Source organism: Lissotriton helveticus, chromosome 4_1 (genome assembly GCF_964261635.1).
Source record: "Lissotriton helveticus chromosome 4_1, aLisHel1.1, whole genome shotgun sequence".
NCBI lineage: Eukaryota > Metazoa > Chordata > Amphibia > Caudata > Salamandridae > Lissotriton > Lissotriton helveticus.
This window is the reverse complement of record NC_136063.1, coordinates 130,529,815-130,547,802: the sequence shown is the minus strand read 5'-3', so window position 1 is coordinate 130,547,802 and position 17,988 is coordinate 130,529,815. Positions and strand designations below refer to the sequence as shown.

Genomic DNA, 17,988 nt, shown 5'->3' with positions numbered 1-17,988 from the left:
AACATTGGGGTAGTTGATATATATAGCTCTAGGATGCTGGAAAGACTGCGTTGTAATTTGTCTTCCTGACTGGTTCCTGTAGAAATAATCAAGTGGGAACAACGTGATGTTATATTCATGATTAGATGGTATAGGTGCATTTAGAATCGAATCTCTCGCCCATTCAGTAGTCCTGTAGTTTATAACTATGCAATCCCCATTTATCTCCTTTTTACTTGGTCCCACCCATCCTACCCTCTGTGTGGAAATAATCTGGCTAGCCCCTCGTGTTGGAAAACCACAATTTTTCACAAGCCAGTGCAATATTTTATTTTTCAGGGTTTCCTGATTTTCAAATTGGGTAGGCTGCAGTTTGGGTACATTTGCAAGGATAGCTCCATACGGTCTGCATTCCGGTGGTAGGTTAATTGTGGCAGGGATGATATTGTTAATGTGGCGCCTGGGAGCTTACAAGTTCTTGTTGTTATGAATACGGTCACCTGTCTCCCTTTGTCCCCCAGCAACTTTCTGACCCGTGGTTATATTTGGGGCGGTGGTTGCTAACATATTCGTTCCACTTGTGGTTGCTACCGAGTTCACTACCGTGGTGGACACACTAGGGACTCTAGTTGCCATACTTGGCATATTTTTGCTCAGTCTCCCCGTTGGTGCATTAGTTGTGGGAGACTTGACTTGTGTGCCCAGATGTTCTAAAATATCTAAGTTAGCTATGCCCAGTTTTTCCATGTTCTCCACTTTTTTTAGGGATTCTAAGATTTCAGTCACTGGTGCAATGTAGGATTTTATCAATTTCTCTAAATGTTGCACCAGTCCCTCGATACTGGTTGGGGTTAGTTTTTCATTTAAGTGTGTATTTCCGCTATTTTGGAGTACCTCACCCTCCCTCCCTTGGTCTATTGAAATTTGGGTTACTTTCTTTCTTTTGCGTCTGTATCTCTTACCCTGCTTATTGACTACCAGCAATTTCCTACTGTGAGTAGATTTCCTTTTGAGCCGGGCAGACCCGTGGTCGATTGCACTACTTAGCAGACTGGTATTGGTTGAATCCGCAATAGGGATAACACCATTGATGTCACAGCCATCCAACTCCCCAATGTCATTAGACACATCATTCAGTGTTATGGGTTGGGGTATGACACTTGTTGTCAAATTGGGCGTTAATGATAATCTACTCTCCCTAACAGAGAACACAGTAGGTTCTAAAGGTTGTGGTACAGCAATCTGATTTAGGTCATTCCCTGGCAGACCTGCGAAAGATTGTAATAAAAGGGAGTCATGTGATAACGTTGTTTCATTTGTAATATTTGCAGGTGTATTGGCTACTTTTGGCGATTGGGTTATTAAACACATGCTAGGTGGTAATGATAGTCTTCTTTCAGTATTTTCAATCGCGTTAACAACAACCCCAATTGTTTGCTGCAACATTCTATCGATAGCGGTTAAGGTAGGTAGTGGGGTTGGCGCCGATATTAGTTTTCTGGTAGCAGAACGTGTATGCATAGGTGTCTTTTTAACCACAGCCCTACTTTTACTTTTACCCTCCATCGGCGCTGGTACGGACCGCTACCTTTTATACTCAAACGTGAGAGGGGATTACCTTAGTTGGAATACAAATGAAGCCAAAGGGGGTGGCCCAGCCCAGTCTCTTTCGGTCTCTGAGGGCCTCAGAGGGCCCGCCCTTTGCCCGGGCTTAGCCCCGGGCGTCCCGCTCCCGTCCCGCGAAGCGAGGGGTATCCTCAATTTAAAGTGCCTCCTAGCGCAGTTCAGTGCAGCTTCCGGCCGCTAGGGATGCTGGATGTTGGAGTCCCTCGCGCTAGTCCCTCCCCCACTGCGGCCGTGCTCAGGTGTTTCAGAGCAGCGGCGGAGGGAGGAGACTCGCGTTTGGCGGCGCTGAAAGGCTGTAGCTGTATCCGTAGCAAAAGGGAGATTGCAAATGCACCCGTTGAGTATCCCAGGACCAAGCGGCAAACTTCGTGACAGGTAAGGAGACGATTAGTTATAGATTCCTTACCCTAGAATTTTCCCCAGGCATCAGACTGGATCCGGAGGATGTTTTCTTAGCAGTACCCCTGCACATAGGTAGGTGGCGTTGGTCGACTCAGTGTTCATCGTCAGCATCGTTATCACAAGGATGACGTCGCGTTATCTACTTAGACGCCGCTCCTGCACGCTGATGTTAGTTCTTTCTTTTTCCGCGCCAGCCAGCCTAGATCCGGAGATAGCGGTACCCTTAGACACTTTTTGACTAAAACTTTTTCAACTTTTGTCGACATCTTTTTCGAGTCGTTTGACGCCTGGTGCACGTAGGGATTTCCCATCGTCGGACCGGCTTAAAGCCTTGTGACTCCTGTCACATGCTGATGTCTGTCACAGATCCGCACCTCATGTGGCTCTAGTGCAAGGGTCTTCAACATTTTGTGTAGTGAGAGCTAATTCTGGTCAGTGAAAATTGTCGTGAGCTACTAAACCCCAAACAACTCACGTATTTTTCCGAGAGACCTCCCGCGCACAGATTCATTAACTTTAAGCCTAGTTTCTTCAGAGCCCATACTGTGATTGGAACAAAATACTTAACCACTCTCTCTGAGATGCATTTAATTCGTTTTATAGCACCACTCCTACCAATGTAAGGTGTCAGAACACTTTACATCACACAGAGAAAATTAATAAGTGAAATGTTACATAAGGCAGAGGACAAGGAAGTATAGGAGTCATAGGTCATCCATACTGGTAGGCAATATAGTTTAAGAGTGCTTGGTCAGTAGAGGCAGAAACATAGCATTTAAAACCTATCACCATGGTTGGGGGATTCTCTTTAATAATAAGAATAGATTTCTACCCAAATGAACCTATTTTGCAACATTAGGATAATGTAAAACTGGGGGAATTCATAACGGTCCAGCCAGCCCTATGCCTTGCAGTTTTCATGCAGCTCTTTGATAACAGTTACTTGCTCACTGTTCTAGACATTAGGATTTTAACTCGTAAAGAGCTAGCAACAATATGGCCTCTCTGACAAAAATAGTAACCGACTAACCTATTTACATTACGTTACATATGCACTTTGTGATCTGCAACGTCTTTGCAGCAGGCATATTAACCCTATGTGCTACCTTACGATGACTAAAAACTTCCTTTACACTTACAGTTTATTGCAAGAACCTCCGATCTCTCTCTCTCTCTCTTTCCAGGAAGTACATTTATCACCCGGTTAATTTGCTATTTTTATTGTTGCCTGAAATTTGCCGGATGCCAGGAATGCAGCAGAAGATGCTATTCCATAATATTGGTGCCCCCACTCGAAGTCAGCACCCGGTGGCACCAGTTGCGTCGCCCTAAAGCCGGCCCTAGCGGTAGCAGCACAGTATAACGATACAAACCCACAACTGTCCTCTGTTGAAGGCTCCTCACTGGTTACCAGTCACAAGAAGTTTTCATTCAAGCTATTATGCATCACTCACGCAGTGAGATAAAGAGTAAAGGTCCTAAATAATCATTGCAGACAAAACTGCTCAAATACTTTCAACCTAGAAACCTATGTTGCGGGCTAGCACAGGGTATAATAATTCCAGCGTACAATAAAATGTGGTGGCAATACTTTCTCCATACAGGCCTTCAAATTATCGGGAAATGCATTCCAGGCAAAAGTACGAGCCATTGAAGCTCATCTAGAAATCAGAAGAATGACAAAGATGAAAGTCAATGCAAATACCAGCTCAACTCTATTGCTGTACAAGCATCTTGCCTGAAGTCTTTTTTTAACAGAACATAATTAATAGAAAGGCCAACACGCCTACAAAGAAAGTGGACTCCTTAATCTCCACCTCTCAAACCCTCTGCAAGGACTTTTAATTTGAATGTCGGCCGCCACTGTGCTTTATTACTGTTAAGGCAGATGTAAAGCACGTGGCAGCTGATGTTAAAATCAAAGGTCCTTGCATGCTCAGAACAGCTTTCACAGTCATGCAAAGGCAAATATATAGCGCGGTGTAGTAATGAGTGAAAGAATTTCACTCATTACTACACAGCGCTATATATTTGTCTTTACATGACTACGAAAGCTGTTCAGTGCAGGCAAACACTTGGGATTTAACATTGGCTGGCACCTTGGTAACGGTCAGTGCCTCCAAAGACCTTTGATGTTAATGTCGGTTGCCACGCGCTTTATTCCTTAATGCAGATGTAAAGCACAGTGGCAGCCAATTCTAAAATCAAAGTTACTTGCATGCACTATGCCGCTTTCACTGACTACTAAGTGAAGGCAAATGAAAGCGTGGTAAAGTCAGTGAAAGCGGATTAGTGCAGACAAGAACATTGAATTGTAATACAGTCTCCCACCTCAGTATCGACCCAGTGCCTGAAAGGACTTTTAATTTTAACGTTCCCTGCTACTGCGCTCTATTACCGAAGGCAGATCTAAAGCGCAGTGGCAGCCAACGTTAAAGTGGCCTTGCATGCAGTGAGTCGATTTTACCGATTCTGCTACTGCTTAGTCAGGGGCCCTCTTACCTCACAGCTGCTCCAGGTGGCCCAAACGGAAAATAAATGCGAAGCGCAATGCCAGCCTGGAAAAGACAGGTGGTGCAGACTAAGGGGAGACGTGAGTCCCTTTCTCACTTTGCCACTGGATTCAAGCAAGCCGGGCTGCAGACAGCTGAAATGCCAGAAACCGGTTCCCGGAAGCTTGTCCACGGAAGGCATGGCTTGGCAGTTCGGGCTGGACTGTTCCCATGAGGCACAGGGTCAGACTGATTTGCATATGGCCATGTCTGAACTGGGGTGGCAGAGTGGGCTGACGAACGGTGATGGATTAAACCCAGATCTGTTGACTGTGTGTGAGTGTTTGATTGGTTCAGATGCTCCGTCCATCACCACCCCCTTTTGTACCACTTTGTTCGCCATAAGTTGGCAAGGTATGCTCAGACGTGAGTCCCTTGCTCACTTTGCCACTGGATTCAAGCAAGCCAGGCTGAAGACGGCTGAAATGCCAGAAACCGGTCCCAGGAAGCTTATTTCCGGTCCAGGGAAGGCATGGCTTGGCAGTTCGGGCTGGACTCTTCCCACGAGGCACAGGGTCAGACTGATTTGCATATGGCCATGTCTGAACTGGGGTGGCAGAGTGGGCTGACGAACGGTGATGGATTAAACCCAGATCTGTTGACTGGGTGTGAGTGTTTGATTGGTTCAGATGCCCCGTCCATCACCACTCCCTTTTGTACCACTTTGTTTGCCATAAGTTGGCAAGGTATGCTCAGACGTGAGTCCCTTGCTCACTTTGCCACTGGATTCAAGCAAGCCGGGCTGAAGACGGCTGAAATGCCAGAAACCGGTCCCCGGAAGCTTGTTTCCGGTCCAGGGAAGGCATGGCTTGGCAGTTCGGGCTGGACTGTTCCCATGAGGCACAGGGTCAGACTGATTTGCATATGGCCATGTCTGAACTGGGGTGGCAGAGTGGGATAAAGAACGGTGATGGATTAAACCCAGATCTGTTTACTGGGTGTGAGTGTTTGATTCGTTCAGATGCTCCGTCCATCACCACCACCCTCTTTTGTACGACTAAGAAGAAGACGTCACATTTTTCAGCCCACCCCACCCCAGCTAAGCTCACTTCAGCCAGTCAGAGCAGCTGGTTTGTGTGATGGTTGGGCAAGGGCTGATAGTTTTCAAAGAGAATGAATGGTTACAAAATAAAATGCTTAAATGACATCTCAATAACTAAACAGCAGTGCGAGCTACTCCCAGAGGGTCGGCGAGCTACCGGTAGCTCGAGATCGACCGGTTGGAGATACCTGTTCTAGTGCTCCGACTGTCAGACCATGAACCCGAAGTCTTTGTGGGAGCATCCCGAAAGCTTCTGAAGGGCCAGTAGTCGGCTCTGCGCCACTCGAGGTCCCGGTTAAGAGGAAGATCGCGGAGCCACCACCATCATCATTCGTCATCGAAGTCTTCGTCTTCAGTAAGTTGAAGCACAAGAAGAGGGAGGAAGCATCATTGCTCTTCGCCTTCTCCCCATCTGTCGACCGATGCGACGCAGGACACGGAGGTCGTCGACCTCCGCCTCCGCCCTCGGAGCCCGCTGGGACGGCACCGAGCTTCCCTCGTTTCCGGCAAGCATCCCCTGCCCAACTTTGTGTATTTTACGAAGCCCTCCATTCCATCTTTGGGCTGCCCAACTCCGCTGGCGTGCCTTCGGGCTCCGGGGACTCAGCTGGGGGCTCTAGGCCTTCGTGACGCCGATGCCGGAGCCACCAGCATCGGCGTCACAGGGCCCCAAAAGATCCAGGCCTGGATCCAGATCAGTGCCAGTCAACCTCACGGTCTCGCCGCCAACTCCGACGCTGGTAGCGTCCCTGGCAAGCTTCGACCCCGTCCTCCCCCTCGACTTGGTCATGGAGCCAGACCGGCATTGACCGACTCCGGTACTGGTGCCGGAGGGTACTTTTTGTACCTCTGTTCTTCCCTGGTGTTCCTTATCACCCTGAGTGGTAGTCAGAGGAGAGTGATGAGGGCTGAGAGGTGTCTGTTGACCCACTGGCAGACCAGCTTGAAGAGCCGGACTGGAGAGAGGAGTTGGGTGATGCCAGCAGTCTGGATACTTCCCCAGACCTTAGTATGCTTTCATCTCCTACCATGACTACGGAGGAGGGATCTGCCTATGCTGTGGTGTTATGTAGGGTGGCTGAGGCCTTGGGCCTTGAGCTTCCTACTGTGGCGGTCAGGAATAACCTCCTGACTGAGGTGCTTCAGCCAGCAGCAGCATCTTTGGAGCCCTTCAATGAGGCCCTCACTGATGTCCTTCTGGGCTCCTTTTCCAAGCCCAACACAGGGTTGATCACCAGACACCACTACCTGGCACCGGGGGACCCATTTTTCCCTCTCCCAACACCCTACCCAAGAGATTGGTGGTCTAAGCCTCATCTTCGAAAGAAAGCGTTTTCCCTACAGCTCCCCAAGATAGGGAATCCAAAAAGTTGGCCCATCTTGGGAAGAAGATTTTTTCTTCAGCCAGGTTAGGACTGCAGATGGTGAACACTGCAGGCCGGATTCACAGAACTAACTTAAGACAAAATCCTAAACTTACTATCATTTTGGTATTCACAGAAGGCACTTACTCATTTTGGTATTCACAGAAGGCACTTACTTACTCGTTTTGTGTAACTTACTCATTTTGGTATTCACTCATTGATGAGTAAGTGCCTTCTGTGAATACTAAAATGAGTAAGTTACTCGAAATGAGTAAGTTACTCAAAATGAGAAAGTTACACAAAATAAGTAATTTACACAAAATGAGTAAGTAAGTGCCTTCTGTGAATTTCCAAGTCGCACTCGCTCGGCGGCGCTTTTCTTCATGAGTTGAATTGCTATCTTCTATACGCCTTTCCGCCTATTCCACTTCTTCCCAGAGTGCTGACGAAGATTAAGCACAACCGGGCCCAAGTCATTGTTGTGGCTCCGTACTAGGCACAAAGAGTCTGGTACCCAGAGCTCTTGACCATGGCAATCGATTCTTCGATCAGACTTCCTTTTCGGGAGGATCTTCTGTTGCAGCAGCAGGGGACTCCTTAGCGAAAAAGGAGCCTCTGGTAGGACTGCGTAACCAAACCACCAGGGCCAAGCAGCCACTACTGCTTTGGAACTTGGAGTCTCCCTCAAAGACATCTGCCAGGCAGCCACATGGGTATCACTGCACACGTTCACTAAGCATTACTGTCCCAATAGTCAAGTCTGGAGAGACTGCGTCTTTGGCTTTTCAGTTCTCCAGGACTTTCTAGTGAGAACTTAGTTCGCAGACACACCTCCTGGTGGGTATTGCTGGGGTATGTATTCTAAGGTAAGGAATCTATAACTAATAGTCTGTTTCAGATGATCCAGTTACTTACCTTCGGTAACAATATATTTGTAAGAGACATATAATAGTTATAGATTACATAGACGCAGCCCCTGCACGCTGACATCAGATCTTTCTTTTTCCGAGCCAGCCTAGAGCAGATCCAGAGAGAGCTACCTCTTAGTCACTTTGTGACTAATCTTTCTCTCAACTTTTGTTGACTTCTTTTGAGTCTATCAACTCCTGGTGTTCAAGGGATGTCCCGTCATCACACTGAGTTTAAACTGTGCGAGGCCTGTCACCGCCTGATGTCGGTTACGGACCCCCACCTCATGTACCTTTGGTGCCTGGAGTGCGACTACAACCCGAAGTCGGCTCTGTGCTCCCTTGATGACCCAGTAAAGATGAAGGTCTCTGGACCGATCGCGGAGCCACCACCATTCGTCGTCCAGGTCTTCGAGATCTTTGGGTAAGTTAGAGCACAAGAAAAAGGTGAAGAAGCAGCATAGCTCTTCGCCTTATACCCGTCGGTCGGTTGACACGACGTGGGACCCAGTGCGTCGTCGCTCTCCTGTTCTGTTTTCGGAGCCTGCTCCAAGGACGACTCTAATTTTCCCTACCTTTCCCTGTGCCAGTGTCCCCTGCCCAGCTTTGAGATTTCTACGAAGCACTCCATAGCATCTTTGGGCAGCTGACTCCACTGGTGCGCCTTCAGGCCCTGCACACTCGGCTGGGGGCCCTGGGTCTTCGATGCCCGCGGCTTCAGCCTCAATGTCAGAGGCCCCAAAGGATGTAGGCCTAATCCGGATCGACGTCAGTTGACCTCACAGTACCTTCCCCAGCGCTGATCCAAGCGATGACTTCCCCAGCGCCGGTCTTGCCCCCACTTTTCCCCTCCCAACACACAACGCCCTAGAGCTAGGTGGTCCTGCCAGCCCACAGGCATTACCTACAGTTCACTGTAGGCCACAAACATTTTCAGTTGACCATGCTCCTCTTTGGCCTTACCAGCACCTCTCAGGTGTTCACAAAAGTGATGGTGTTGGTCGCAGCTCCTCTGTGCTGATCAGGGGATCCAGTCTTCCTCTATCTCGATGACTTGCTGTTGGAGGCGTGCTCGCCCCAGGCTGTCGTCGCCCATCTCCAGACTACGGCGGTCCTCCTGCACTCGCTGGGGTTCACCATCAACGTGTCGAAGTCACACCTGACTCCCTCTCAGAAGCTCCTTTTCATCAGAGCAGTTCTGGATATAGCTCAGTTTCAGGCTTATCCTCTCAAGCTTTGTGCCTGGGATATTCGGGTTATGATACTGATGTTTCAACCTCTATCCCGGATTTCAGTGAGATTGACTCTGAGGCTGCTGGGCCTCATGGTCACTTGCATCCTGCTGGTGGATCATGCCAGGTGGCATATGCGGGCTCTGTAGTGGGACCTGAAGTTTCAGTGGAAGAGCATCAGGGGAATCTTTCTAACTTTGTCCAGATCTTGGAGGGAACTGCACGTCAATTGCAATGGTGGCTCAAGAACCACGATTGGGTCAGCGGCAGATCCCTCTCCCTTCCCAAACCAGAGTTGACAGTCATGACGGATGCATCACTCCAGAGATGGGGCAGTCTCCTGGGAGAGGCGGAGATCAAAGGTCTCTGGTCTCCGGCAGAGTCCGGTCTCAACCTATTGGAGCTCCGGGCAATCAGTCTTACACAGAAGGCATTTCTTTCTTCTGTCAAAGTAAGAGTAGTGCAGGTGTTCACAGACAACACCACTGCTATGTGGTACTACAACAAACAGGGCAGGGTGGTGTCGTGGACCCTATGTCAAGACTCTCTTCGCCTTTGAATATGGCTGGAACATCAGGGCTTTTCCCTTGTTCAACACCTGGCAGATTCTCTGAACGCCAGGATGGACGAACTCAGCTGTCGGTGCACGGCTGATCACGAATGGCGTCTTCACTCGGAGGTGGTGCAAGGTTTCATTCAGCAGTGTGGAGAGACTAAGTCAGATCTGTTCACCATCAAGGAGAATGCTCAGTGTCAGCAGTTCAGCGTGTTGTAATTTCCAAGGCAGCACTCACTCAGCTATGCTTTTCAACGCATGTGGAATTGTGGCCTCCTGTATGCCTTTCCGCCTGTACCACTTCTGCCCAGAGTGCTGAAGAAGATCAGGCGCGACCGGGCTCCGGACTGGGCACAAAGAGTCTGGTACCCCGAGATCTTGAGCATGGCATTCGATCCTCCGATCAGAGCTCCTCTTCGGAAGGATCTTCTGTGGCAGCAGCTCGGGACTGTCCTCCACCTGAACCTGTCCAGTCTCCACCTCCTTGTGTGTAGATTGAGCGACAACAGTTGACATCTTTTGACCTTCCTCCCAAAGTCTGTAATGTCAGCCATGTATTCCTTCACTAAAACGGTATACATCTGTAGATGGAACAATTTGTGGGCTGGTGCACAGCAAAGGCTGTTGATCCCCTCTTTGCCCCCCTTTCTGTGGTCCTCTTGTTCATCCTTTCTTTAGCCCAGAAGGGATCTGACTTGGGCACTCTTCAAGTCAAGACTACCACTCAGTCATATCTGTCTTTCTTCGTCTCCCTGATCAGACTTCTCTTTTCAAGTCCCTGTTGGAACCTGGCTCTGTATATACCATACCAAAGTGAGGTATAATGTGAACAGAGTCCATTGGAACCCCAAAGGTAGGCAGAGGTAAAGTTAGATAGCACCTCACTCTCTATTTGTGGTAGTGTGGTCGAGCAGTAAGGCAGTATCAGAGGACAGTGTTAAGCATTTGTTGTACACAGTCAGTCAGTAAATGAATTCACACACCCAAAGACTAAACTTAAGACCACTTGTTTTTGTATGAAAATATTCTTTTAGTTATTTTATTTCCCAGAACTAAGCAAGCCTGGTACAGGTAAGCAATAAATAGTTTACAGTAGTAATGCAGTTCGTAAACAGTTTGAATTGTAATTGTATATGCACTTTGTTTTGACTTACAGTATGGTTGCAGAGAAATGCAATACTTTGTAAATACAGTACATAGACTTGAATGGGCTTTTCAGTAAAATACCAGGTAAGTTACTTTTTAGATTACATTTCTTACTCAGATTAGTATACCTGGATACTACTCTGGGACATTTCCTGTAAACAGGTAATTAAAATCATTTACGTAAAATAGTACAATTTTAAAGAATTTCTTTAAGTTTTCAAACTCCACACTTAGAAACTTATCCAAGAAATACAGTCAATGTTATCCTATGGAGGAAAATAGTGTTATCCGGACTCTCTATTCACTCTTCAGGTTTACCTGCACCTAAACACACAAGGCCTGATTCACAAAGGTAAACTTACACTTTTGTGGAAGTTTACTGCTTTTTGATCTTCACAAAGGTAAACGTAGACCAAAAGTCTAACTTTACTAGTAGTAACTTACCTTTGTGAGCACCGAAAGGTAGTAAACGTCTAACATGACTAGTGGCAACTTACCTTTGTGAGTACCAAAAAGTAGTAAAGTTAGACTTTTGGTCTAAGTTTACCTTTGTGAATAACGAGAAGTAGTAAACTTACTGTAGGAAAGTGTCCCTTTTTGCATGGTTACCCCCCACGTTTTTCCTGACATCTGATGCAACCTTACTTGATGTGCCCTGGGTCCTTGCCAATCAGGTTCCCAGGGCCTGTGACATAGAATCATTGTATAGCAATATTCCGCAAAGAGAAGCTTTGGAAGCAGTAGAATGGTTCACACCAGAATTTGAGGTTCCAGGTCCCCGTGTATTTATTTTAGAAAGCTTAGACATAGTGCTGAATGAAAATATATTCGAATTTGGACATAGCCTTTTTAAACAAATTAAGGGCGTGAGTATGGGGGCATCTGTGACACCCTCAATAGCGAACATATATATGGCCCTTTTTGAGACTACGTTTATTTTTAATGAGATCGCCCCATTCTTGGAGTCCATTTTCCATTAGTCCAGATATATTGATGATTTCTTCTTTATCTGGACCAATGAGGAACATGAGCTCGGAGAATTTTTATCTTGGTTAACCCTAGCAGATCCAAATGTTAAATTTACAGCTCATTCAAGTACAGAGAAAGTCGAATTTCCTGACATTCTGATTAGACACAATACAGGAATGCTAGAGGTTGATCTTTTTGTAAAACCTACAGCGAAGAATACATTACTGCATTTTAACAGTTATCATCCACAGACATAAAAGCAAAGTATACCCTTTTCATAGTTTTTAAGATTGAGAAGAAACTGCACCAATTTAACAGATTTTGATTTTCAAGCAACCTCTGTGAAAAATACATTTTTAGCTAGAGGATATCCGCACCGGCTGGTACGTGAGTCCAATAAAATAGCGAGATACTGTGATAGGGATCATCTCCTGACAGGTACCACAAAAGAGAAATCAAACCAACTTGTTTGTGTCACCAAGCTTTCTACATTGAATAGCAAAGTGAAACAAATAATAAATTCTAGTTGGCACATTTTAAATAGTAATCCGACTCAAGAATCTCCTTTACCGAAGCCTCTTTTTGCGTATAAACGCAATAAAAATATCAAAGATACCATAGTACATTCACGATTTACAAAGGTGAATACTTTCACTCAGAAAACTATTGACGGCAGTAATCCAGTGAAAGGGGCGTTTAAATGCCGCTCTTGTAAATCCTGTGATGCCGTAATGGAAGGAGAAACCTTTTTATTTGAATGGCTACCCAATTCAGGCACAACAAATCTAGAATTGTAAAGCACAGAATGTTGTGTATCTGATTGTGTGCCCATGTGGATTGGGATATGTTGGAAAAACTTCACGTGCCATCAATGTGAGACTTACTGAACATCGTTCAGCAATACGCACGGGGAAAGTTAATGCGCCCCTAGTCAAACATTATTTAGATCTCCACCACAAACAAGAGGACATGAAATGGAGAATATTAGAAAATATCAAAACAAAAGGAGAAATTGAAGGCACCCGTATTCGAAAGAAGAAGGAAGTCTTCTGGATTTTTTCTCTAAAAACATTTGTACAAGGTCCTCTAAGCGTATCATTGCTACGGTGGCTGGTAGTGGCACTCATCTATTGAGGCCACTCCTAACAAACACCCTGCTATGACGGATTGTATATACAAGACATTTTGCCAATATTCTCATTATTGCCTTGAAAAAGTCTGTGTATCAGACGAAAAACATGTGTGCTAATCGTGTGCTGGGAATTTTATCTTTTCGGACTTCAATAAAGTTCATACGAAAACTCGCTTCCATGATCTGATTGGATAAATTAAACTCTCTGGTGTTTTCTCATCGCCCTTGTTGTACAAGGGATTAAAAACTGCAATGTGGGATTACTTTGACCCATGACCAATATTGTTTTTAGTTAATTCAACTTGGTTTAAGGTTGTGCTGTTTTGTTATATGCATGTTACAGGTTTAATGTGCAGACAACACCTCTAGGTAGCAGGTGTTTTGAAGCTGATCTAGCACCCGGTTGCCAATATAGCAACATTATATTTGTCACACAGAGTATTGATACCTTGAGACAGTGATACATTGGATGTGTGGTTGTTTCCCTTTTCGGGAACACCACTACCTGTTTTTCTCTTGAATCATTTGGTTAATTGTATACCTATCTTGAAAGGTCTAGTATATAGTCATTACAGTTAAGGAAATGATTGTGCTTCAATAAATAAGCTGGAATATGCAGACATGACTGTTTACCTTTTTGTTTTCTCTCTCTAGAGTCTAATAAGAAAAAGCCCCAAGGCGTCAAAACTAGTAAGTACTATGCTCTTTTCAATTTTAATTTAAGCCCATCACTGCAGAGCATGTAGCATCTCATTATATTCCACATGGAACATAAATTCACATCAGATGTACCCTAAAGAATGGGACTTGTGATCACTTTTGGTCTATGGGTACAATTATTTGGGTGATGCAGAACATGTCTACTGTGTAGAGAAAGGCCTACTTGGGCTAGGCCCAGCCACCACAGCTCACACCAGAGACTTAAGTCCCCTAATGGACAGGGTCAAAAACTTAGAGGCCCTATAGAGAACCATGAGGGGAAGCCCAGATAAAACAATATTAGAATGGTGGGACTTCCAGACCGAATAAAAAGCTCCTTTGTGATATCATTTGTGGAGGACTGGTTTGAAGATGTGGTGGCTCTGGAGGGCATGTCTAAACACTATGCCCTAGAACGAGCTCACAGAGTACCATCACATCCCCAAGAGCCTCGGGCCCACCACACCGTTTGTTGACATGACTCCTTCATTGCAGGGCCCAAGACTTTCTCCTACGGCAGACATGAACTCATGGCCCCTTTCAACTGGATATCATCCAGGTCTTCCTTGTCGTGAACTGTACTGCCACTGTCCAAAAACAAAGAGCATCCTTTCTTCTTGCCAAACAGAGATTACAGAAACTGGGTTTCCCTTTTGGATTACTATTCCTGGCTAACTATGAGTGAGTGAAAGACCTTCTTCTTCACCACACTAAAGTGCATTAATGCGAGATAGAGGGCCACCGCCCATCGAGCCTCCCCATTCGGTACCCGGCTAATGAAGGAGATCCTGCAAGCACCAAGGAGGAAGCTTGTGACCTATTCTACATCAGGCTCGGGCACACTACAATAAGGCTATAATAGTGGCAACAGAAATGATCCAACCTGTGCAGGCCAATTGTGGGTTAGGCGAGGGGTCTCTTAGGGTAGCATAATACATGCTGCAGCCCTTCAAGACCACTCTTGTCACAATGCCCTTGGTACTATTGGTACCTTTTACAAGGGACTTATATGTGAGGCAGAGGTGTGTCAATTGTAGAAACAATGGTACAGTTTAGGGAAAACAACACGGGCACTGAGGCCTGGTTCGATGGGGTCCACTGCACACACAATCAAAGTTGCATCAGATACCAGGCAAAAAGCGGGTGTACTGCAACAGAACCCCATTTTCCTACGCTGCCCTTTAATCGTGTCATTGTTTAAATGTTGAGTCTGAATTCAGTGTTTAAAGCATCTCCAATTCACTTCTTTTTTGTCATTTGGGTACTTATCCACTCATCTTGTAGGTCGTGTATATGGTCGTTACAGTTAAAAAAATGTTTGTGCTTCTATAAATACGCAGGAATATGCAGATATGACTCTTTTTTTTCACAACAAAATTGTATTGTTGGCAGCCAGAGCAATAGGAATGCCTCACATGGCACCCACAATACTTGTATGTAGTAACAAAGATGAACATCAATATTTTTAGCGTGAGCATGACAATAGTCACACAAAAAAAAAATTCCGAAGGAAAATAATAACAAGAAAACAAAGAACTGTGCCACATTGCTTCCACCAGACAGAGAGTTTTGTTGCATACATACGGAAAGGCTGTGCCATTTATAATCACAATTAGGAGGTATATAACACATATTCCATCGCACTGGATTCATAACAACATGTCCGTGATGTCAGGCGGGGGAGGCGGTTCCAAATATAAACCTCTATAATCGGCCCACCGCTTCCAGATCTTATAATGTTTCTGAGGACATCCCCTCGCTTCAAAGACAGGGATTTTTAGGCCCTTTGTAACACATATTCCATCACTCTGGATTCATAACAACATGTCCGTGATGTCAGGCGGGGGTTCCAAATATAAACCTCTATAATCGGCCCACCGCTTCCAGATCTTATAATATTTCAGAGGATATCTCCTTGCTTCAAAGACAGGGATTTTTAGGCCCATACAAAAGTCTAAACCCTTTTTCCATACCCCAAGCAAGGGTGGGGATTCCACCTTCCAGGCCAGGGCAATGTCCTTCTTTGCTAATGTAAGGCCTAAGAATAGAAGGTGACGCTTGTACCTGTTGCCACCCATGTCTTCCGTAATATGGAGCATGGCCAACTTTGGGGAGAAGGGAGCCTCCCACCCTAATACTTCAAACAGGTAAGCACCCCATCCAGACCCTCGACAGGGTAGGGAAGGACCACACAGTGTGCAGGAAGGTACCCTTCAATGATCCATATCACAAACAATGCGGAGATGCAATTAGCTCCATACGCCATAATGTATGTCTTGCAAAGTTAGCTCTATGAAGATATTTAAATTGGATAAGGCACAAGCGGGCTGCGATAACTGCTCTGCACACGGACTCCAGAGCCTCCGCCTAGTCTTCCTCCTCTAAGGGGCCCAAATCTTGCTGCCACGCCTCTCTGGTTTTATGCAGGGTGGTAGGTGTATTGTTTTTTTCTTTTTCTTTTTTTTAAAGACCTTTATTTAGCAGATCACATAAGACATTCCTCGCCTACAACCCCACAGGGCCGGCCAACAGTAGAATCAGCAATGTAGACACATTTTTAAACACAGCCCAGACCGTCAACCCGGGGGTACGGTGGCATTGCAAAATGTACAACTGTGAGGTCCCGAAGGATAATGAGGGACAAGGAAGGTCATATTTTCAGTTTAATGCATATCACATGGTCGATGTGTGTAGGCCCCTAGAAAGAAACAAACTAAGAACATCCCACCCTTTAACTTGGTCGACACGTTACACAACTGTAAGGTTCAGAACAGTTCAGGTGCGCATGTATGGTAACTAAATTAGTATATGTGCTAGGAATCAGGTCGCGTCTGGCATGTCCAGTGAGCCAGACCGTGTAGTCAGCGGGGGCTCACAGATGTTTCCCCTATATTCGTTCCACCTGGATCATATTTCCACCCATTTGCGAGGACAGCCTCGTGAGACATACACCGTTTTCTCCTGCAGCATGGACCAGTCCATGTCACATTTCCAGTCTCTCAGTTTCGGCGGATTGGGAGCACCCCACAGTCTGGCAATGTTGCGTTTAGCCATCATCAGCCCAAGCGTGACCCAAAGCCTCCCCTTATGTGACTGGTCCGTTGGTTCCCAAATGTTGAGCAGACATCTTTTTGCCTCCAGCCGTATTTCTACCTCCCACACCTCTTGCATGCAGCGGACCACCCTCCCCCAGTATAGTTGAATCTTTGGACACCCCCAAAGGATATGGAAGAAGGTACTCTCTGCACCACAACTCCTCCTGCAGAGTCCATCCCCACCTCCTCCCATTCTCTGCAGCTTTGCGCCTGAAATGTAGATCCTGTGAAGTATCTTCAACTGAATTAGGCGCATTCGGGCTGATATTGCTACTTCCCGGGGGGACGCCAGAGCATAGGTCCACTCCTCCTCATCAATTTCTAACCCATCAGCCACCCACTTCTCTTTTAGGGGAAGGAGTATGTCGGGGGAGTTATTAAGTAGTTTTTTGTACGTGAGGGATATGGCATGTTCCGGAATTAGGCCATCTAACAGCCTGTCTTCAAGAGGTGAGCATACAGGTAATGTAGTGCCTGGTGGAATGTTTGCCTGGAGCGAGTGTCGCAACTGTAAGTATCGAAAGTATTCGGTGTGTGCCAGTTCGTAGGTTGCCTGCATGTGCTCGAACGTGTGTACACCCTTGGGACCCCAGATGTCTCTGATATGTGAGATCCCGATCAGGTCCCAATTCCGGAATCCCTTAGTTCGGCCCAGGTTGCCTAATTTGCCCGAGGGCCATAGCGGCGTGGCCATGGTGAGGACCCCGGACCAGCCAAGTTTTTTTTGGGCTATGTGCCATATCTGTACCGAATGCTGCGTAGGTCCAGTGAAGTGATGTTTACCCCTTTTGGAGTAGAGTGCGATTTCGTAGTTCCCCCCCGGGAGTTGCCATCTGTCCATCCCATAGGCCGGATCATTACCGTCCCCATAGGTCCCTTGATTAATAGCTGAGAGATGAGCCGCCCAGTAGTACTTTCGTATGTCGGGTAGGGCTATGCCTCCGTCATACCACCCCAGTGTGAGTTTTTGCAAGGCAATACGAGGGGCGCCTGCCCAGAGGAGGGTACGTTGAGCGGGGTCAACAGCCTTGAAGTAGGCGTCAGGCACTAGGTCAGGGTAGTTTTGGAGGGCATACAGGAACCTGGGCAGCGCCATCATTTTGAATAAGGCGGCCCGGCCTAGCAATGACAATGGCAGATCCTGCCAAGATTTGGCGTCTCGCTGGAGACGCCGAAGGGGAGGCAGAAGATTACGCTCATAGGATAGGGCTTTGTCCGTGGAGACGAACACTCCCAGGTATTTGAAGCCGTCCTCAACCACTGTGACGGGACAAGTGGCAGGAAGC

General features: G+C 46.5%; 1 protein-coding gene across 1 annotated transcript in view; it reads left to right on the top strand.

Annotated features, from left to right (window-relative positions):
- Nucleotides 1-17,988, top strand: part of LOC144828412 (uncharacterized) — a 2,343,931-nt gene that overhangs the window by 1,613,219 nt on the left and 712,724 nt on the right. The window contains exon 20 of the mRNA XM_078686536.1: nt 13,563-13,598. Within this exon, the coding sequence (XP_078542662.1) occupies nt 13,563-13,598 (36 nt within the window). The remainder of the gene's footprint in view (nt 1-13,562; nt 13,599-17,988) is intronic.